This window comes from Alligator sinensis, unplaced genomic scaffold (genome assembly GCF_000455745.1).
Source record: "Alligator sinensis unplaced genomic scaffold, ASM45574v1 scaffold66_2, whole genome shotgun sequence".
In the NCBI taxonomy this organism is placed as follows: Eukaryota; Metazoa; Chordata; order Crocodylia; family Alligatoridae; genus Alligator; species Alligator sinensis.
Window position 1 is genome coordinate 426,130 of NW_005842489.1, and position 22,886 is coordinate 449,015.

Consider the following 22,886-nt stretch of genomic DNA (forward strand, 5'->3'; position numbering starts at 1 on the left):
CAGATTTCTTTGTTAGGGAGGTAGAAAGGGAATCAATTCAAGTCCACTATGCTGCATGGCCTCCTTTGTTCCAACCTAGACATCTGTCATATAACTAGCCTGATGCTAGTAAAGTAATGAGCCTGGCACAACCAGTATCTATCCCCATGCAATCCCAGTACCCCTTACAAGTGCCTAGAAGTTGGACTGGGTGAGAGCCATAAGTGTTTCAGAACTCCAGTGAATTAAGTTTAAGTTCTTCAGATAAATGGTATGAGATCTGCTGACATACATTTTCCAAAACTCCATCCTAATTAGACTGGCAAATCGTTTGAAGTCCATGCAAAAACACGTAAATGTCCTGCTTTGGAAGGAAGGATTTCGAACAGAATGGAAATAGATCTTTTTAACAAGGTTATGATCAAGGGTATATCTATACTCTAGACTTCAACATAATGTCAAGATACCTTGCCCTACCTTTCAGTGAGCTAGCTTGGGACCAGAAGCACTCTAGCTGTGGCAACCTGAAATGCCAAGTAGGCCAATTTACCCTGCTTCTCAGCAGTGTACATATACCCCACCAGTGTGTTTATTTGGATGCATGCCAGCTATATCAATAGCTGACAAACTTGAAGAAGTTTGTCAGCTGGGCTCCCTGGAGAAATTCTTAACTTTATCTGCTTCATACTGTTTCATTCACATATACATGATCCATTTATCTGATCTACTATTTCCAATGATTTGCCTAGAGATGATGGTCTCAGGGCATAGAAAAATAGCCTGAGGCAAGCAACAGAATAAAGATCAAAGGCTGTCATTTTGTTAAATAAGAAAGCTACAGTTAAATGGATTTTTAAATAGGGTGTTAAACCTAACTTCTAACTTTAGGGTGTGCCCTCTACTAGCAGTTGTGTTACTGACTTCACATCTCCACAGTATTTTGAGCTGATAAGGTTGGAAAGATTTAAACAGTTTTACTAACTAAAGCAATATGTTATCAAACAAAAACTTAAGGGAAACTCATTATTAATCAATCCATTATACAATTAATTACATGGGCAGAATAACATGTTTTTGTTTTGTCCTATAAATGTGATATATTAAACAGGAAAACTATTAGAAGCATATTGCTGTCAAACAGCTGAAACAAAACACATATATTATACACAAAAATATAGGTTTAGAGTTTCATAGATCATGAGGTCAGAATGGACCATAATGACCAACTCACCTTATTTCCTGTCTAACACAGATCTGGAACTCCTCTGAATTCATTTTTGTTTGAAGCAGAGTATATCTTTTGGGGAAAAACGACCCGGTTTAACTTCCCCTTTTCTGATCACAGCACAGGGGGTACACCAAAAAAATTAACAAAACACCAAAAAACCCACACATTCTGTGGAGACCTCTGCAATATGCACCCATGCTGAATGAGCTGACTTAAAGGCACAGAGCCAGATCATCAGCTGGCATGACCTAGCATAAAGATTCCAAACATTTGGGGGTTTTGATTACCATAACTCTCTTGGCTTCTTCCTTGGAAACTAATGTCAAAGGAGGCCAGCTTCTTCTTGGAGAGTTTTATTTTCCTATCCAATCACAGAAAGGGTTTCCTGCTCTGAGGAACACAATGCTCTGTCCTCCCAAACTGTCATTTCCTGCATCCCGAAAGGTCTTAAAAGATCTCCTGGAGACACTGCATCTCTGCACAGAGGTCCTGTTCCTTGCCACATCTCTTTTGCCCCAACTCTTTAGCAGCATGATTAAATGGGTCTTTGTGGCTTTTACAGAGGCATATTGTGCGGGGGAGAAAAGAAGGGGATGAAAGTACTGTCACAGGCATGGTCTTCCCATGTTAATCTTGAAAACAAGTCCCCCAGTGCACGTCCTGGCTCCTGTACGCTGTATACACGGTTAGAACTGTAACTTTAGTACTAGAAATCTGAACCATTTACTAGCTGGATGGAACAACAGTAGTTTGATAGCTTGTGACCCAACTTTTTGCATGACACATTCTACTAGAGAATAGAGCTTAATAAAGTTTGCTGATGGATTCCATGCTATAACAACTCTAGTATATATTCAGAGACCATTTTTTTCCCCTCATATTTGTGAGGCTAGGTTAAAGTAAAATCACCCAACTTTGTAAAAGCTCTCTTTGTGTATTTTCCTTTTGGTCACACCCCTCTTTCATTTCTTAAGGACATCCTTTTATCCCTAGTCATTAATAAATTTACCTTTTCACCCATGGCACCTTTGGGTCCATTTTCTCCAGCATCACCCTACAAGTAAAAAAATAATGTTTATGCAAGAAGACACCATCCAGACATGTAGCAATTCTCAAACAGCATTGCCAAGCTAACAGCTTTAATTAATTAGCTGGTGTGTATATAGCACAACTAAAAACATATTTAGGTATGTGAAGTAACACACTAATTGAGTATTCATTCAACTAAAATCCACAGAAGGAGAAAACATGGTATGATATATTTCATTTAGGTTGCCTGAAGTACAACTTTTACTATTGTTATGTGTGTTCAGTGATAGGAAAGACTCTGCAAAGCTATTAAGTCCTTTATAGTTCCTTGGGAAAACACAAGCTGTCACATCACTTCATCTTTTTGTCAGTTTAGTCTACAGACTTCTCCAGTTCATTTTGGCCCAGCAATGAAGAACTGATTTTATGATGATTCAGCACAGAAACAGCCAATACATGCGTTTCACCAGAGAGACATTGACCGAGACACATCTGATCAAAGAAAGTTAGCAGCTACTAACTTCCAATATATTTTATTAGTATTTTGAAGTGATTCATGATATGCTCTTTGAATTTCAAGTATTTCCCCATGAATCAGTCACAAGCTAGCAAAACTTCAATAAAATACAGACTGAGCTGCCAAAACTGTCCATGCCTATGTGAAAATGCTAAGTACTATTTATTATTATTAAAAGAGAAGACGTCCAGCTAATACTCCCAGCACCAGCTAGCAGAAAAGTTCCTTATTTCAAGTTATCTTTTCTTCCCAGAGATGCTTTAAAAGTATTACCCATATGCAAAGAGGTTGACCCTTATTTATACTAATTTATCTGCATTAAAGCAACAGTACTTGAGAAGGGCCTTACTGTAAATGAGAACCAGGCTCAAAGACTTCTATAGAATAGCAAGAAACAAGAGAGAATCATTTTTTAAAAATATTTTTCATTATACAAAAAGCATTGATAAATATTATCTGTAAACAGCCCAGAGTGGAATAGTGGGCAATGACCAAATACACAGAATACTGTGCAAGCAATAGATAACTCTCATTTATATAGTATTCGCTGAGCAATTTTCATTGCTTTTAACTTTTCATGTGTTCCTGCCCTCCCACTCCACCTGCTTCCGTACCTGGTTGGAGTTACTTCATAAATGGCTAGAGGTAGAGGCATAATTGGATGCCTGAAAGCACTGGGTGGTAGCAGCACACATGGCAGCATCACCAGCTGTGGCACTGCGGGCACGGCGGTGGCCTACCTGGCAGCACAGCTGCTGCCATTTTTGTGCTCCACCCTCAAGGTCAGTACCCAGAGCTGGTGCCCTGGTTGCTTCCCCTTCATTATGCTACTGGCTCTCAGCTACTTGCCTCATTGCCCCAGAATGAGGAAACGTTAAGAGGGTCAAAATACGTATGTCCACCGTGTGATCTGACAATCCAAAATAGACCTTTAAGGAAATGCAGCCAGGTTTTGTTTTTGGCAGCTGTGAGATTGCACTAAATTTTATTCACAGGGGATGGACTGGCCCCCAACCCTCCCCATGAGGTCTGTAGCAGCCAAGAATTGGGCTCCTAGTGTTCCCCTAAGAGCACTTTTTTGTAGTCTGATTTTGAATCACTGACTTTTATGGCAGTTACTAAAATCTAGTGGCAGGAGAATAGAAATACAGGGTTACAGCTGTTCAAGGCAAATCAATTGCTCCCCACTCATAAAATGGCTATAACTCCTCAAGGCAGTGTAATAAATCTGCATAATAAATGGGATGTTATATTGGGATGGTCCCCTTAAGTTAGAAAAACATCTAATCTTTCTAAGAGAAAGTTTTCATTTAATAGTCCACCCCAAATTTGATACAAAATTCCACTTAGCCAGAGAGCTTCATTATAATAGACAGGCTATTCCATACGCCCTAAACATGATCATAGTGGGTAATTATATCTAGGAAAATTTTAATTAAAGGCCTGGTGAAGCACAAAAATACCCCCAGAGCCAAAAAGGAATTTTTTTTCCAGGTATATTAAACATTTTATATCATGGCTTAGGCACTGGTTTTATCATGGCACTTTTTAAGAAAGCTAAGATATGATCATGATGAAATATAATGGGCAAAAATAATGGACAATACATGAAATGTCAAAAATGACTGGTATTAATTTGTGTGCCAAATAAACGAATACATGATTACTGAAATTTTTCATATGTCTTGAAATCTAAAGAGAGTCAAGCATTTCTTAGGGTGATATCTTTTACTGGACCAACTGCATGATCTTAATTGAAATTTAACTAAAGTGACAATCAGATAGGAAAAAAGTGCTGATTGTGATGTTTACATTTTGGGGTAAGTTTTCAAAAGTACTCTATATGTGTCTTCCCAATTTGCAAGTGTGATTTCCATTTGTGATTTTGAGTATACAGAAAATGAATTGTGGGTACAAGCTCTATTTACATCTACAATCAAATAGACTTAAGCTGATCTGGAGCTGTAATTCAATTGCAGATGCAAAATGTGAGTGAAAACTTATGACAAGCAAATGGCTCCCCCCAAAGAGCGGCCACCTTGGCTATTTCTATTTATAGAAGATCATACTATGCATCTCTTCCTCACATTAGGAAGTATCTTTCTCCTTGATTAGCGCCACACATTATACTGCTTCAAGTACAAACCTTACTCATGTTAAGAAGCACTTTTTCACATGAGGACTACCACTGAAGTTCTGTCCTGATGGGACAAAATCGAGCCCATGGCTCCTACTCTGTCGCTGCTTCTACTTTACTCAGTTGTAACAGCTGATTTCATTGAGATAACTCCTCACTGACTCCCCTTGCAAGTGAGAAGAGAATCAGATTCTCTCAGCTTTACCTAACGTGACCCACACAATAATACGGTGCTAAGCAGCAGAGAACTGGGCCCTGCCTCTGCCCCTCTGAGAACTGGGCATCTATCATTGGGCATCTATCATCAGAAATCTAGACAGGTATCACCATGCAACCTGACACTTATGTAATGAATGACTACTCACAGACAAGCAGAATCCCAAGACAAATTATGAAAAGAGTTGATTTTCCATGTATTCAGAATAGGCACATCTTCTTTCAATATTGTTTGTAGAGACAGAGCTTAACTCCACACTCCTTGCATGTGTTAGCAAACATGTAGAATATGCAGTCTCATTGGATTCCACAGAATTACTTGTCTAACCAGGTCCTACTTTGTATGTCAGGATTGTGTAACGGGGTCCGCAGTCTTGAGAGTTTAGTGACTTAATTCTAGTTACTAACTTCTGACACAGTCAGCAGATGGTCGCTGACAGATCAGCATCAGCAGTGAGGATAATACTTCAAAACAAGACAAACACAGGAAAGTGAAATATGCCTCACCTTTTCTCCGCGTTCTCCTGGATCACCCTGATCAAAGGAGTCAGAAGAAAATCTTGATTTTATTAACATATCCAATGCTCAGAGTGAGTCATTACATGGCTAAACAGAAGGGTCATGAGACATCAGACAACGTATTCAATACAAGGCACTGTACAGCAGCTGTATTTTATTTAATAATGTGGATTATTCCAGAGAAGAAGCCATGTCATGAATGATTCAAAATAAAATTCTGATGAGCTACGCAACATTATACTTGCAGTGCCATCCACAGTTAAAAGACTGGTAATTCTTTTGGTTTCTTACTCTGGCTTACACAGAGGGTAAAAATTAGGGTCATGTCTCTATAAAGAAAATCACCAGGATAAAGAGAAACCAGAAGAAAATGTACACAGCTCTCCTCCTTGCTGAAGGAGAGGGAAAAAATAAACAAGAATTCTTGAGGGTGAACAGTGGATCTGGAGGACAATTGTGAAGAAAGGAAAACCTTTAAAGCACCTTGACCAGATTCGTAATGTAGGACAGAGTAAAGAGCCTTCCGTGTTCCCAAAGTGCAAAATAAAAGGACAGTTTATAGCCAGTACTTTTAAAAATTACAATGGGCTCAAGAGGACAGTTCAAAGGCCTATATACATTCATATGCTGAATCTGACCCTGACAACTCATCACTGCATTTTCAACCACTCTATCCCTTTGGATGGCAGATGGTCGCTAGGCAACTCCATGAATACTGCTGTGAATACGAATTAAACATTAACTGCCATCATTTGGCTTTCACAGTGGATAAAGTGAGAAAAGGCTATACCCCCACATGGCTTGTTCTTTTCCCTGATGGACAGGAAGCAACACAACAAATTCTAAAGTCTGCCCCAGCTGTCTGTCACTGTCAATGTGATGGTAAAATCAGCTGAGTGAGCACCCAGAGACACTCTCATACAGATGAAGGGATTAGACCGTGGTGTTACCCTTTCTGAGAGACCACCAATCCAAACATGTTGGACACACAGAAAAACATTGTTTAAAAAAATACGCTTGTTTTTGCCATAATGACTACTGGCCCAACTTTGCCTTCACTGGAGTTTTCTGCTAACTTCTAAAAGAGCAGGATCGGATCACAAGTTTTAACCTTGAAGCTTATCAAATAATTGAGCACAGTGATCCTTGAAAAAAAGTCTGAAATACATGTCAGGAGCATAAATAAAGGCCTAGGACAAGAGCTCCAAATTTCCAAACACTTGAACATATGGCTTGCAGTGCATATCCATGTATCAGTGATGCTGGCTGGAATTGTATGCATGCCATGGAAAAATATACTTCTTTACAGTGAAATATGGAAAACTTCTTTACAGCACTGAACACTGTATGTAGGAAGATCATTAAAAAAAAATCATGAAATAAACCAAGCCAAAGCATGACAGAGCCATTCACTTGTGCTTCTGTGCTTTAATTTTAATCAGTTTTGTACACTAACCTTAAGTCCAGGTGTTCCCCTTTCTCCAACTGCACCGGGCAAACCTGGATCACCCTAGCATGGCAATAAATACAGAGATTGATAAAAACAAGATGAAGAATATCATCAATATTCTAACCAAATATCCCCTACTGGCAAACAGGTAACAATGGACAAATATCAAACGCATTCCATTTAAATAAATATCTGAAAGTTGGGATGCTTATACTAAGCATCCTGAACCACTTGGGATGGCTTCTGATTTCAGTTACTCCAATATAAGTCAGTCACTGGAGTCAGTGAGTTTACAGAGTTGTAAGATGGCAATGAGAGAAGGATCAGGACCTTTCAGTCTGCAAAACTGACCCATTAACCTCATACAAGTAGCCTTTCAAAGGCATGTGCCCATACAGTGAATCTGACGCTGACAATTTATCTTTTCATTTTTGACCTTTCTAGCTAATCCCTGCATTTTTGACCCCTCTAGGTCATCCCCAATCATTTGGATGGAAGACTGCCATCCAAAGACTGCCAGCATCTCCTCCTCTTGTTTAGCCTGGAAAAGCACAAAAAATACTAGTATTGGAGTGATGTTGTATTGTATTGTATTGTGTTGAAAACTATTGAGTTACTTTGGCACTTCAGTTCTAATCTCAGTCATAAGACAGATATGCGGAGAATTGTGGAAAATTATGATAAAAAAATGCTAGATTTCTAGCATAAAAGGGCCTGCTCTAGAAATGAAAGAGTTTTGGGGGAGTTGGTGATTTTTTAATTTTTGTATGTGAACTCATTTGCCCATTTCTCTTGGCTTGGTACTTGTAATAAGAGCTAACAGTTGAAAATGAAGTGATATACAGTAACCACAACCACTTAGAGGTTTTTATTATTATTATAATTTTGAAATAAGGTAGTTCTCATTTCTCTCCCCATACAGGTAAACGAAGACAAGTTTTAAAAAAATGTAATGGATAGTTCACCAAATTAATACATTTAAGAAGTTAACAAATAATGCTCCCAATAAACTCTTCTTTGTTCAAACACTTAATGAGATAATCATCAGCCTCAGTAACTTTTAATAACACACATGTAGAGTACAGCCTACTGTAACTACGAGTCTTCGTAAAAAGTATTAAAAAGGCACAAGATTTAAAAAATGCATGCCTAAAGGTGGACTCCAAAATTCATAGTTAGGTACTTAAATTAAATGGTCTGGTTTTCAAAAGTGCTTAACCTTCAATAGCTCCCATTATAATTGAACTATAAATGGACACAAGCAATGCAGAAGAGTCTACATTTCATGTTCAGGAACTCAGAGGACAAAATGATGTTTGGATAAATTCTTCAAGCCTTGCCTTGCCTTCTCTTTTTTCTTCATAGAAAATCAGGCAATTTCCCTAACAAGTTATTTTGTAAATATAAATGTTATAATTTTGTAAATGTTACAGGAGCGCTAACATGGAATCTAGTTGCAACCTCCATTCTAGAGAGAGTACTTTTCTGCAACATTTTCCACAGGCACGAGCCTTTGCCATTTCTAACTTGTATAATCATTTACAAATCGCATATATAGAATACAGTTCCTGTTGAGACTCTCCCGAAAGCATTTGTGACATGCAGTGAGGAAAGTCTTCGAAGCAGGAGATGAGCCATCTAATCACCATGATGGTTACAGCATTACAGGGAGGCATAAAGTCACAATCAATGTTCCCCAAGATTCTTGAATGTGTCCTGTCTGATACTGTAGTAGACAAGCTTGACCCATCAGGAGGCAAGCATTTACAGCTACTGACTCTCAAGCATCAGGGCCCTACAAAGGGCTGACCTAAAAAGCATTTGAAGAAAAACTGTCATTTGAGACAACGAGATGGAAAAGGCACTTGCATGTACACTCATTTCTCCTCCTCCCCTCCAAAGAATGAGTCACTGTTCATTTCTGTCCCCTTCCCTTAAAACAGCTGTTGCCCACTGATACTCTCTCAGGGCTTAAGCCTTTAATCAAAGTGTCAGGGTTCCAAGGCTCCATCTTCTACTAGGGCTTGCATATCAGTGGTATTAATGCCTGTAGCTACCAGGGCGGTAGAGAGAGACTGCTAAAGTAGGACAGAAGAATCAGCTTATTTTCTCTGAAATGAAGGGAAAACCTTAAGCTGTTATCTGGTTAGAGTAAAACCCTCTTAAAACAACAGACTTGTCCTGAGCCTCTTTGCAAGTCTCTCTAACTTAGTTCTTCTGTCCTCTGTTCTGGATTTTTGGCACTGCTGGTACAAGGACAGAGGATATGCCCCACAGGAGATCAGCTCTAGAGGAAAGAGAGACTGAAAGCAGGGCTTCAGGAACAGTTTATGAGTGACCTTATGCTTCTGAGATGATTTTCTTCCTCTGAATTTAATGACCAGCACTTCAGAAATAATTTCACTTTCTGACTTTAATAATACATACTTTCCCTTCAATTTTTCATCTTTCACTTTCTCAGAAAATTGTTTTGTTTCTGGGGACTCGTCTACCCAAGGATGTTTAGCTAAAGCACAGTAACACAGTCCTCTTCATCCACTGTGCAGTAAGTTCATCCCTTGTGCCACCATAAAAAATGGGGTGCAAAGGTGGCAAACAGGCATCCTTGCCTCTTGTTATGCTCTAATTGCCCACAAATAGTCACATAAATAAATCTAGTCACAGACTGGTTCTTATAGGGGAGGGCACATATTGCACGCTCCTACAGACATGTGTAAGTGCATGTTCACACTGCCCTGCCCCAACCCAGGACGTGCATCTGCAAGCGGAAAACACCTGGGGGATGCATGACCTGGGTTAAATCCCCTGCAGGGGGATTCCTGGGTCACATGTCTTCAGGTGGAGGAACCCATGGGCCATTTTCCCTCAGGATCAGGCACCTGAAGCTCCAGGAGTGGCAGACAAGCAACCATGTGGCACAGAAGCTATGGTGATGTCTGCTTCTGCTGATCAGCTGTGCTCAGACACATCCCAGCACAGCTGATGCCATAACAAAAATGACATCTATTTATACTTTAAGAGCAAGCCTTATGGGCAGTTACTGTGAAGTAGCTGATGTGCTATAAATCCTGTGCAGAGCATGCTGAGATGTGCACACAAGGCCCTCCCCTGATTGCATAGTGTCAGCACTGCAAAATCTCCACTCTTCAGGGCCTCAGCATTTGAATGCCTGTACACACAGTTCTGGGTAAGATTTTCTACCAGAAAAACAAACCTAGGAGAATTCTCCCAGATGATTTGAATGCATGTATGCTGCCTGTGTGTACCATAGCTTACATCACTTCCACTTAGTGTAAAATAAGAGCATTTGCATGGGAACAGTTTGAAGCAGCTTGGTGCATTGTAAATTCTGTAAATTTATAACCTAGCTTGCTGAGCCCCAAATTCCCCATGTAGACAAGCCTTGGTGGCAGAACTGGCTCTGATATTACTGAATATGTTTACTAGCATGCACACAGGAGACTCTACACAATCAGCAGCTTGCTTAGAGCTATCAGACCCAAGTGACTTAGCAGATTCATGTATTTCCAGGAACTTCATAATATGTACTCAACCCACATCTCACCTAGCAGCCAAAGTAACATCCTTCATTCCTCATTCACCATTTTAAAATGTGTTACACAGCATGCAAGTGGAGCCTTCCAGATGATGGAGGACTAGCAGCCCATTCTAGTCCCAGCTTGTTTGTAAAACTACCCTATGCTAAGCTTTCTAAACTTCAACTACAAATGTAGTACAAGGCTCCATGTTTCCTGCAGCAGGACATTAATGAGAAACTAAAAATTTCCTCTATCCCTTCTCCATTTTACTAATAGAAAATTTGTCAAGCCTAAGGGTACTCTGAAAGGTTATTTCACAAAAACTTTCTAGCCAGTCCTTGCTTAGTGGTGTGACCACAATGGACAGTGGTGACCTCTGAGGCAGGAAAGAGGGTGTATAAAAAAAGTTTCAGTGGCCTACTCTACAATGCATTCCATCTCTGCAACCTGCAGAGAACACCACTACAAAAAAAGAAATGTAACCACAAAAGGAAAATGGCTGAACTTTAAAATGTGACTGTCTCCAAGGAATAATTGATAACATACTTCAAGAGCAGTAGCAAAACAGAAGGGGAGGCTGCAGAGTTTTATTCAAGGAAAGTTACAATTTCAAAGATAGATACTATTGCACATAATCACTTACGGTTTTTTAGCATAATTGTCTGATCGTAGTATGGACCAAATTCTGTCCTTCAGTTGCATGGTTTGAACTAAGGGCAGATTTGGGCCATATATGTAATTTAACAGTTTCCACTTTTTTTAAAACTTAAAAAAATTCTTGACAACCTTTTACATCCTCAGTTGATGAGGAAATTCCATAGGTAGTTACAAAGCAAAACAGCAGCTGACATTTAAATACACAGAGATTGATAGTGCCTCCTCTGCTATACCTTAAAACACAACATTATTTAAAAAATATTGGTCCCAAACGACCACTTTAGTATTTAGGCTGAAAATAATTTAGAATGCATTTGTTAGCAACTATGGTTTATTACGGTTTTGCTATTTATTTACATATTTATTTATTTATGTATTACCAAAACACATTTTAAAGCTAGAATATAAAACACTGCATGGGCTGTTTTAACCATTCAACCACTTACTATTTTATAGAGTAATATAAAAGATAGATGTAATTTAAAGGTTGAAGAATGATTACACCTTTCTTTTGAGGACATGAGGCACCAAAGGAAAAATCTATCATTCAACAATGCTATTACATGTAATGATTTCAATCAGATTATTTTTCAATGGGGCATTAGTCAATTGAAATAAACTGTGAATTTCACTCTTTCTTCTAATATAGTTTTACATTCACTGTGCCACCATGGATGTGTTTCCTGACAAGTGTTAAAGTCTGTCCTTAACAATGCTGACGATGAAGGTGTTAGATTGTAGAAACAGTTGTCTTCTACACATCATTTAGCTTTGAAAGGTATTAAGAACTTGTTTGCTTTTTTCCCACCAAACAGTGACTCTGTCCACTGCACATTCTAAGTTCAGTTAATTGCCTACTTTCTCTTTTGTTAACTCCTTGGAAACAAGAGGCACTGTTAGTCTGAAGGGAAAAATCACTTTGCAAAACACTTCTATAATTTTCTAATGTGTATCTAAAAACATAACCCATACTCTTTCTTAAAATGGAAATGAGGACCATACTGTACTCTTGTCAACACTGAAGATTTATCTTGTGATCCTTCCTCCTGCAGGCAGGAACCTGAGGGACTGGAGGCAGGATTGTAACCTTCCAACCCCAAAGAAATAAGTTAACCTGAAGCCCTAATGGCTGGTTGGCGCTTTTTCTCAGCTCCTCCTCCAGCTAGGGGGCTCCTTCAGAAACTGTGCTGCTGGGTTGAATGGGCTTCCATTACTATGTCTATTCAAAAGCATCCTATGAATGGTAGACATGAACTGTTAGCTAGCATAACTTCTAATCACATTAAAATAGGTTGTGTTAACCACTGTCCCTGGAGATGGGAATGCAGTTAAATGTTGGTGCTCCATAGCAGTGTGAAGCACACTTGGTTGGTCAATAGCTTTCATAGTTGTTCTACAGGAGACACTATGGCATCCACACATCTCCCATCTGCCAAAAGGTTTGCAAGTTTGCAAAAGCAATCAGGTCAATAGAAAACATGTCCTGAACCTGTAAATCTGCAAATATTTCTTTTAGAACAGTGGGCAATTAAATATTTTTCAACTTTGTTCTCTACAGTACTACTCATTAGCCTTTAAGAAGACAAGATATTACTCAAAGGCAAGCTCGTATATTTACAAAAGATATGACCGCCCATGCAAATGACAGTGAAATTGTAGAAATGTCGTGTTTGATTGTTTTTTTGTAGATTAATATCCCATGTCCACAGAGCTATAAAATTTGTACCAGTGAGTCACAATATCCATGCGTATACCTCATGTGAAACATTGCTAGCTGAAATGTATAGATAGTGTCCAAAAATGGCTTTATTATTTTATGGTAGTGTAGTGTGATATTGTAGCAGTGATAATCCAGAAATTATGTGGGAGGCAAGGATTTCTTAGAATGACATATTTTATTGGACCATGAAGTTGGCATGAAGTTAGACAAGCTTTTGAATGAAAGACTTTCTACAAAAAGCCTCTGGATTTTTCATTTTAAGTGTCAGATTTCGATAGTTTCCATGTTATGGTAGAGTAAGGATGTGGAGGTCTGACGAAGAACATTTTACATTCAAAATCTTGTCTAACTTTTTTCCAACTACATAGTTGGTCCAATAAAAGATATATCATCTTTGCCTCTCGCATTTATTATTTTATATACAATATATATATACACACATATGTATATATATACACACACAAACTAGGAAGCCTAGCAATATTTATTATGTAATTGTTCATGTTAGTCCTAAATCGGAATTAGCTTTAATTTCTAGCACTGTTGTATCCAGTAACCTAGGCAGAGAGAACAAATTTCTACTGCTTGAGTGATGGAAATGAAAATCAAAGCAAAGGACTACTTGACACGGAGAGATGTTGCTAAGCACTGGTGATCAGGCTGGAAGTGCAAATGCTAAAAAGAAGCTGCACACAGGGTATGGGAATCTGAACCGTAACTGGAACAAACCAGGCATTTTGCCAAATTCGAAAGCATTAAGTGTTGCAGCCAAAGGACCAGCATATGGTACTGTGACATCAAGGTCAGTTTAACTAAATTCAGGACAAAAGGACATGAGGCCTCCAGTCCCTCCCCATCTCAGAGAGGAGTATGTGGTGGCCTAGGCAATGACACTTTGGGACCTTTGTGCACATTGGCAGAAGCTTTGTAGCTACAGTTTTAGCAATATGCATGAGGATTTAGTGATGCTATAAGGCTCAGTATTGTGCAGCTTGCCAGGATAAGGCCACAGGGTGGTACCTGTGGAAAAAGAAAAGTCTGCATCCAATAAAAGGCTGAATTCTGATATAATTTGAATTGGTAGAAATCAGGATTAATTCCATTAATGGATTTATATTGATGTAAAAGGCATCAGAATTAGGCACATAATCTTTGGATTCCCACCATGTCTTTCAGCTTTTCACCTTACACACATGACTAACATTTCACAGAACACATTACAAATGGAAATCCTTTGTCTGGTAGGTATTATTATCCCCCTATTACACACTGGGGCAACTGAGACCCAGCCAAGCAAACAGACTGCCTGACTGGAGTGAATTTCACAACTCTAGCAATTTATGTCAGCTGAGGGTCTGACCCAACTTCTTTAATGTCCACCTCTGACCATTAAATAAGGGTCTTCCAGCTGAAGTTAATGAGAGGGCTGAATTAGGCCTTATATGAAGGCTTAAATGTAAAACCCATTCCATTTTTTTTTACAGGACTGACACTGAGAATGGCAGTCTCTTACAAAGGAAAGGTTTTCCCTGCAAAGGAGCCCGGAGCCTTTGCTTTTATTAAGTTTATCATAACCTTGTATTTTTAGTTCCTAGTGGTCATGAATTGAGAGAGCACACAGATTAACAGGGCAAATTCTGTCTTTAGTTAGTCCCTCTGTACTCAGAACTGAAGGTGGAATTTAGGTAGCATGCTTATATGTGTTGCACCCAGGCAAAAGACTGCAATTACTTGATTTTTCCTTCAATTGGTGAACCAAAAAAACAAAACAATTCTATTCCGACCAAATCATTACAAAAATATTCCAAATGGAAAACTGAAACATTTAATTTACTTTGATAAATATTCAATCCAATTCAAAATGCTTCTGTTTTAGGTATCTGTAAGGAAAGCAAAGGAAACAGAAGACTAGATACAAAAGCTGACAGAAGAGGATTTGGCTCCTTTTTACTCAAAAACCCAAGAGGGTTAACTTGGTAGCCATGTTGGTCTGAGACAAAAAGACATACAAAAAACTACAACTCTTGGTTCCAAAATGATACCTTTTATTAGACCAACTGGAAAATGGCAAGAAAATTGTCCTTTTCTGCAAGCTTTCAGGATCAAAGTCCCTTCGTCAGGTTCTGGGAAAAGTGTAGATGGTACAAGATGGTAAAAAGTCCCCACAGGTAGGAAATAAACTTCATTTTTGCACAGAGAGAGCTGAAGATGGAAGTCTGTCCCTCTGGGTCCATGAGAGTGTCTTTGTGAGGTGTGTTGGGTAGCTCTTTGATGTGTTGATCAGGCAGAATTCCTTCCCTGAAGGTATCGGATGGGAGGCAGGGAGGTAAAAAAACTTCCTTGTAGTTCTGCAATGAAGTTTAAAATCCAAAATTGGCTGAAATTCGGCATCTTCCATGTTTCAGCTCTCTATGCAAAAATGAAGTTTATTTCCTACCTGTGGGGACTTTTTACCATCTTGTACCATCTACACTTTTCCCAGAGCCTGACGAAGGGACTTTGATCCCAAAAACTTGCAGAAAAAGACAATTTTCTTGCCATTTTCCAGTTGGTCTAATAAAAGGTATCATTTTGGAACCAAGAGTTCTAGTTTTTTGTATGTCAAGAGGGTTAAAGCACTCATGAAGGTTGTTGAACACACTGCTTCAGTTTTCTCCCATACCTGAGGGAATTTTAATCTGCATTTCTACCTCACAGAAGAATCTCCTAATCAGGAGGCTGAAACAAATAGGAAGTATACTTGAGCTTGGGTGTTCTAACCATTGCGCAAGCCTCCCCTCTGCAAAGCTATAGGGTATTCTTCAGTGTGCTTCACTCAACTCCTCCTACAAGACATTCTGTTTGCTTCGGGACAGAGAACAGGGGAGTGAGAATGACTCTTTAGCCCAAAGTTTTTAGGATGCTCATCTCAGAAGTGAGACATCCAGATTCCACCCCTTAGCCAGAGATTTTTTAATTATTCAAACAAGTGAAACTGTCACCAGGACGGACTAACAGCATCCACCCCTAAAGATTCTTAGGGCATACTCCTGCAGAGAATGCAGCTGTGGGGTGAAATGCTCTTATGCAAAAAAGGGACTTTGGCTCCATCTTCCTGGCTGGTTACTCTAATCCTTGGACTATTAGGTGAAATAGGGAAATCATCACTGACCTAGAAATTTTTGTGAGTCTGCCCCACCCCTCCTCCACCGCCAATTTTTTTCCAGCAAAAATTATTCAGTAAATTCAATCTGAATTCCCAAATACTTTGGGGACTATACAATTCTTGTTTTCCAGCTAATTTACCATTTGCTGAAAAGAAATCACCCAGCTCTACTCAGCAAGAGAGTAAATGCTCCAGTAATTTATCTGCTGACCACTTACACAGAGAATTATTGTTGCTGACATACTGGGGTTTTGTTTTTGTTTATATACAACATGTGGATTCATTAGGCACCTGATTAGACCTCTTACGTGTACACCATGATCCAGAGGATTGATGGTTGCCTAAAATAATATACTATACAGAAACTCCAGGGCCTTCATTAGCAAAATCATGAGAAGGAGTTTTCAAATGCACAAATATGTTGAAATATCTTGTGGCTGTCAGTAACGGAGGAGGGTTTCACGTGTTGCAGAATCCGGCTTCTGGCCGTGTATCTGCCATTAACACTAATTGAAGTTCCACATGTTAACCCCAAGTGCCCTGATGGGAGACTTTACACTTTGGTTCACTATCAGCAGCAACATCCTAACAAATTTGGCTACTTTTAGATGCTACAGAGATCACACAATTGCCACTGTCAAAGAAAACTGTTTTGTCAGTAAGTTGTGATGATATTGCGTTACATCGGCACTAAGCACAAACAAGTCATTTTGGGCAATAGTAGTATTGTCCAAAATGACTTGTTTGTGCTTAGTGCCGACGTAACGCACTGGTGTCTTATCATCACAGCTTTATCAAAACTTCTGACAAAGGTTCTGAAAAAGGTTTAAGATTCTGAAACGTTTGGACATTCTTTCCAAGTCCCAGTTGCAAATAAATGACCAAACTAGAAAGGCTAGAAATAGCCAGAGGGGAAAAGGAAGTGTGCTCTTCTAGTCAAGGCAATGGAATGCTTGAGTTCCAGTCCTTGTTCTGTCACAGACTTCCTATGTGACCTTGGGCAAGTCAATTAGTTTCTATGTATCCCCGTTTCCTTACAAATGACGATAACATTTCCCAACATGGGAATATAGTAAGGTTACCCTTATTTATGCTGGTGGTTCACTCGGATATTATGATAATAGGGGTGGCCTGACAGATCTGAATTTCTGAATGTTTATCTGAGCCTGAATTTGATTCAGTTTGAGGTATGCATACTGTTAGCCACGATTCAGCTCTTGTAGCGTGACGATATTGCACAAGAACCCAAATGTATATTGGCACGGTTTTAAATTCATATAACCCATAGGGAAGACATGTCAAAGGAGCCAAAGGGAACTGACATGTTCTACCTTGCAGGAAGTACTAGCTGCCGTACAGGTTTAGGTCCTAAAATGAGAACTGAGCAGTCAAAACGGAGGTGGGTAGCTAGCCTAGTTTTCATTATGCATGTTTAATTTAAAAGAAAACGAACTGAGAGGGTAAAAACAGTAAGAGAGAATCCAGACTGTTGCATGACAGCATAGTTTTATGGGATGCGTAGTTCTTGTTCCAGCTGGCTGACTTTTTCCCTCCCTCTGAGAGGAAAAGTTTGTCATTGTGGCTATATTTTTCATTCACTAAAATGTAATTAATTTTAAGGATGAGGAAATACAAGAGGCCCCCACAACCTAATCCAGTCTAATTTTACTGTAAAATATATAAATGAGAACAGGGGGGAGAAGTGCTTTCTCAGACACGTTACTGTGAGTTTTCATTTCAAGCCAGGGTTGAATTACCTCCTTTCAACTTGCTTTTCAACCTTCACTTCCCCCCTCCTCCTCAAAAGGAACTTAAAATTGTTTTTTTAAGCACCAGAAATCTCTCCTGGCCCACTCACCAGGTGAAATGAAGTGAAAAGACTCTTCAACAAGGCTCAGTTGGTCCACAAACTCGTCTGAGAATTTGTGAACTATACTCAATCATGTTTCCTTCTTTTGTCTTTCTTCTTTCAATAAATGCCAGTATATACAACATAATTTTAACTTCCCCTCCCCCTGCAAAAAACCCTTCTTTAAAGTACAAAGATAATACCTGTGGAATAATGTCCTGTGTGATAAATAGTAGTGAAGGGGAAATGCACATAAACTATAGTAATATTAAATAAGCATGCAAACGGGCAATAATAAATCTGCACATGCACTGACTCTAAATCACTGGGCATATTAAAAATAAGAAAATTTTTTCAGGGTTTATCAAACTGTTATAGTTATCTATTAAAGTCATTTAAAGTGAAATGATCTACACTGACCACACATTTTGCTCTCACTACATCCTTCAAAGACTCTTAAGGAATGCATAAATAAAAATGAGGGTCTACCCTATGTAGGAGGTGAAGAGGGGAGGATTTATGTACTGGAGGTAGAGTCTCATTGAAAGCTTATGAGAATTACATGGCTCAAGTCATGTACTTCAGTCTATTCCTTCAGGCAAACATATTGCATTCCTTCCTTAGGAAAAGGCTTCAAAATTCCTTTCGACTTGTTGCAGCCATGGGAGCTCTGCCCCAATAACATTTGCATGTGGAATACCAGATTTAGATCAGATCCGTGTAGTATCTGAACTTTTCAAGAATGCCTTGGAGTCATTTTCCGCCTAGTGATCTCAGGACAGAGAACAGGGCAACTTCATTATAAGGACCCCCATTTATAACAAACCCCCACTTGTAACCATCCTAACAGCAGGAACCAATTATTTTCAGTTATGATGCAGCAAATGGACTTACCCTACTATAGCAAGCACCTTCTTTCAGTGAACTTTTTTTCTGGTACTGGGTGGTTTTATTATACAGGCAACCCCTGCTTAATGCTGTTTTGTTTAACGCTATTTCACTATAATGCTAATTTTAAATTGATACCTGATTCCACTTAGCACTCAGCAAATTTCCTTATAACACTCACAGGCACCATCTTGGGTCATTAAAAACACTTGCAGTCGCTATCTTGGGTCGTCAAAAACTTTCAGTTTCTCTTAACGCTCGTTTCACTTAATGCTCAGTTTTTCAGGAACCAATTAAGAGTGCTAAGCGGGGGTTGCCTGTAATGAGGTTGTATACTGTAGGTGCATCTACACATGCAATTAGCACATAGCAATAAACTTTGGTACAGTTTGTGCCAGACTTTATTACTTCCAGGAGTAGTGTTTACATGTGTGCCTGGGACTGCAGCATGCTGAGCTGGGTCTAAGCAGCCCCAGCTGGCAGGAGGTCTGGGGGGGGTCAGCCTGCCAGCCCAGGACTGCTCTGCCCGGGCTCAGCCAGCAGGTAGCTCCCGCAATGTAGCATCCTCATGCCCAGACATTTCTGGTTACTGTGTACATGTGCATTTCAGTGCACGTAACTACTCCACTGTAGGATAGTACTTGTCCCAGAAAGTACTATCCTACAATGGAGTTAAATAATTTACGGCACCCTAATACAGGCACACATGTAGATGGTGATGCCTTACTACAGAGCTAATTAGTTAGCTCTGAAGTAAAGTGCAAAGTAAAGTAGATGCATCCTGTATGTCTAAATGACAACAGTGCATTCCTACCCCTTGTGTTTCCATGCAGACACTAAGCATAGTCCTTGCGCTGTTTCCCAGGCAGGCTTGTACTACTGCTACTACTAGATTCTCCAATGGTGGGAGACAAGTATGGGGTTATCTCTATTAGCTAGGACAGCATAGCCAACAGTGAGAGGAATGCATGCTGTGCTCTGAAAAAAGGAAGAGGAGGTCCTATTTAGAGCTGCATCCTCTCAGAGGCACTGTGACCATCTCAGACACAATGGACCTGGCAGTAGACATTGTTATATGGTCCTTCCTTACTGACATTCCCAATAGGGCAGCAAGTAAAATTTCACATATTCCTCTTAATCTGTGCATCACACAAGAACAGTAGATAGTCTTGTAAGAACTCTGTAACGTTTCATTGGCTTTGGTCTTTCATAAATAATACAGTATATATGGGAGTTTTTTGGGGGAGTTACCTTGCCACTATTTTTAACACAATGAAATCTCTTAGTTTAGCACTACCATGAGACAGCATATGGATCATGTAATATAACACTTCATTTTGCAGTCAGTGGTTGTCTAAAATAAGTGGTTTATGTGTTAAGGGACTGGAAAATGATTCTACGTACACTCTGAACTTGTTATTTAATTCCCAGACCTATTGGTCAAAATTGTCAACCATCTCCCATATTCCATTACTCTGATTAAAGAAATACTGTAACAGGAAAAAAGGAAGAATATGGAGAAACCTTGTATGACTGAGATTACCTATTTGTATGTTCATTTCTTATGCTAAGAAAAAAAGTAACTGCTTTGCTGACTTTTTGCTGCTCAGGGCATTGCTACAGACGAGTAAAATTTAGAAAAGAACTTGAGTACATTATTGGACTTTCAGAATGTGCTTAAGGCCATTGACTAACAAAGTAAAGAAAAAATATTAACTGTATCAGTGCCTCTTGCCATCAGAAATTGCTTGGCAGGGAGAATTCCCTCATTAGAAACCTATAAAACCTTTCTAAGCCTTTTAACCATGTGCCTTCTCACAGTAGTTGATTAGCATTACACATGTGAGCCTATTCTGCAAATCACACTAAATCTATAAGGTTGCTGCCCAGATCTACAGCAAACAGCCCACATCATGCTCCAATTTTAATTGATACAGATTAGTTACTAAAGTGTAAAAAAATATTTCTCAAAAGGCTGTAACAATAGTTTGAGCCTATGGAGGAGGAGAAGCCAGAGCTGGACAATGGAAAAATTAAGTTTGACATGGAAATTATTATTCCAGTTTTTATTCAGCAACATCTTCCTGCATAACAGTTCACTGCATCTAAGAGAATTTGTAGCTTTGCATATCATCTGAGGCTTAAGCAGCCTGTTGGGGAGGTATCCTAACTATGGCACTTTATGCAAAATGCCATGAATTAGGGCACCACTGAACCCAACAGGCATTCACCTGTTGTGGGGGAGGGCTCGGATCCTGCCTGCACTGGCCCAGGCCAGCAGGTAGTGGAGCTCTCCACAGCTCCACCCTCCCTGCCAGCTGGCAATGGAGAGCAGTGACTGGGGGTTTCCACCCCTGGAGACTGGAGCTGGAAACTACCCCAACTGGGGTCTGGGAGGAGCTTGGCTGGGCCTGCACAGTGGAGGGTCTCCCTTCTTCCATGTGAGCATCTTTACAGTGACAACCTTGTGGCTGCTGCACCCAGAGCTGGGATGGGAACCGAGCCCCGCTGCCTGGGAACCGAGCCCAGCTACCCCTGCTGGGGTCTTGGGAGGAGACAGGCAAGACCTGTGAGGGCACGGGGCCTCCATTCCCCCCCGAAGTGTGACAGCCATTGGGTTGCCACTGTCAAGATGCTCAACCAGGGGGTGGGGGAGGAAGAGTCCCCTGCTGCACGGGCCCAGCTCAACTTTCCCCAAGACCCCAGGAGGTGTAGCTGAGGGCTCCCTTCCTCCCTGGTTTTCTGTTTGCTCTCTGTGACAGCCCCAGGGGCAGGACATGGCAATGCTTGTGTTCACATGTGCGAGAATCAGTCTAGCCCTGCAAAGCTGCATGGGATATGGGCAAAATCACCGAAAACAAACCCTCGCAGGGAACCTGTACACAAGTTCCTTAAGGCACTCTGCCCTAGAATTCCCCGATCTCATACTAATTCAGATGAGGGTTAAATTTTTGAGCAATCAGCCAATTTAAAAGCACATTGCAGCCATGAACATTTGTTGAGTTATGGCTATAGAGTGTTTTAAGGGGGCCTCAACATGCCAAAAATTTAACTTCCATGCACACCCTGAAAGAATTAACTTTTTGGCAGCAAAAAATGAGTTCAGAGATCCCCCTGCAGAGGGGTCTTGCTGGGATGGGACCTTATGCTATACTTTATATGGTATGTTATAAACCTCTTAAGATAAATTATATTTTAATTTAGTTTATGATACTCCCTCTCATGTATTCACAAACAAATAGACCTTATTAATTATTTATTAAGCGAGGTCTCAACATACAACCTATGTCATATTTGTGCTACATGAAAGCAGTGGATTTTCTTTTCATGAAAAAAACAACATGTACTAGTCAAGAGCCCTTTACAACCAGCTGTAGCACAATTGAAATAATTTTCTCTACATTTTATTTTTGACTTGTTTATCTTTGCAAGTTCTTTGGTTTACTAATGCCTATATTTTCTCTCTGAGGTCAAAAAGCAAAATACTCAAGTTAAATTGGGTGCTGAAACATTTATGGAAATTGATAATCACAGAAGAGTCCTCAGATAATCACTGTCTTCAAGTTGTGCCTTGGAAAATGGTTTAGCTGCTATAGATACTGAAATAAATTAAAGCATAAAATTATGAATTAAAAATGCCAGGATCTGTTTCTGAACCACAGTATAAATGTAATTTGATGTAGAGCTTGTAAGGACCTGTCAGAATTTTTCTCTTCATGGCACCTATTTCTATTTTGTTTATAAAAAAGAACAGCTCACAGTTCAGGTAATTTGCAGAAAGCAGATTTAGACATTGCAAAAGTACACTGCAGTAAAGGATATATTTGTTTGGTGTACAGCCAGTCACTGCACACAGTCTACATTCATGTGGCTTACTTCAAGCCTCATGCACGTAGATGCCATGCAGGGAATCTGGTATAAGCAACTCAATGTGGGGTATGGGGCAGGATCAGAGGCAGAGCTAGTGGGTCCATAAGGGGGTTGGATGGGTCTCGAGGGGGGTTCCACATATC

At 39.8% G+C, this 22,886-nt stretch overlaps 1 protein-coding gene across 1 annotated transcript in view; it reads right to left on the reverse strand.

The window, feature by feature from the left end:
- COL25A1 (collagen type XXV alpha 1 chain) overlaps positions 1-22,886 on the reverse strand; it is a gene marked incomplete at its 5' end in the record, with an annotated part of 558,067 nt that overhangs the window by 87,837 nt on the left and 447,344 nt on the right. Inside the window, 3 exons of the mRNA XM_025212861.1 lie at positions 2,217-2,261; positions 5,614-5,640; positions 7,082-7,135. Coding sequence (XP_025068646.1) covers positions 2,217-2,261; positions 5,614-5,640; positions 7,082-7,135 — 126 coding nt within the window. The remainder of the gene's footprint in view (positions 1-2,216; positions 2,262-5,613; positions 5,641-7,081; positions 7,136-22,886) is intronic.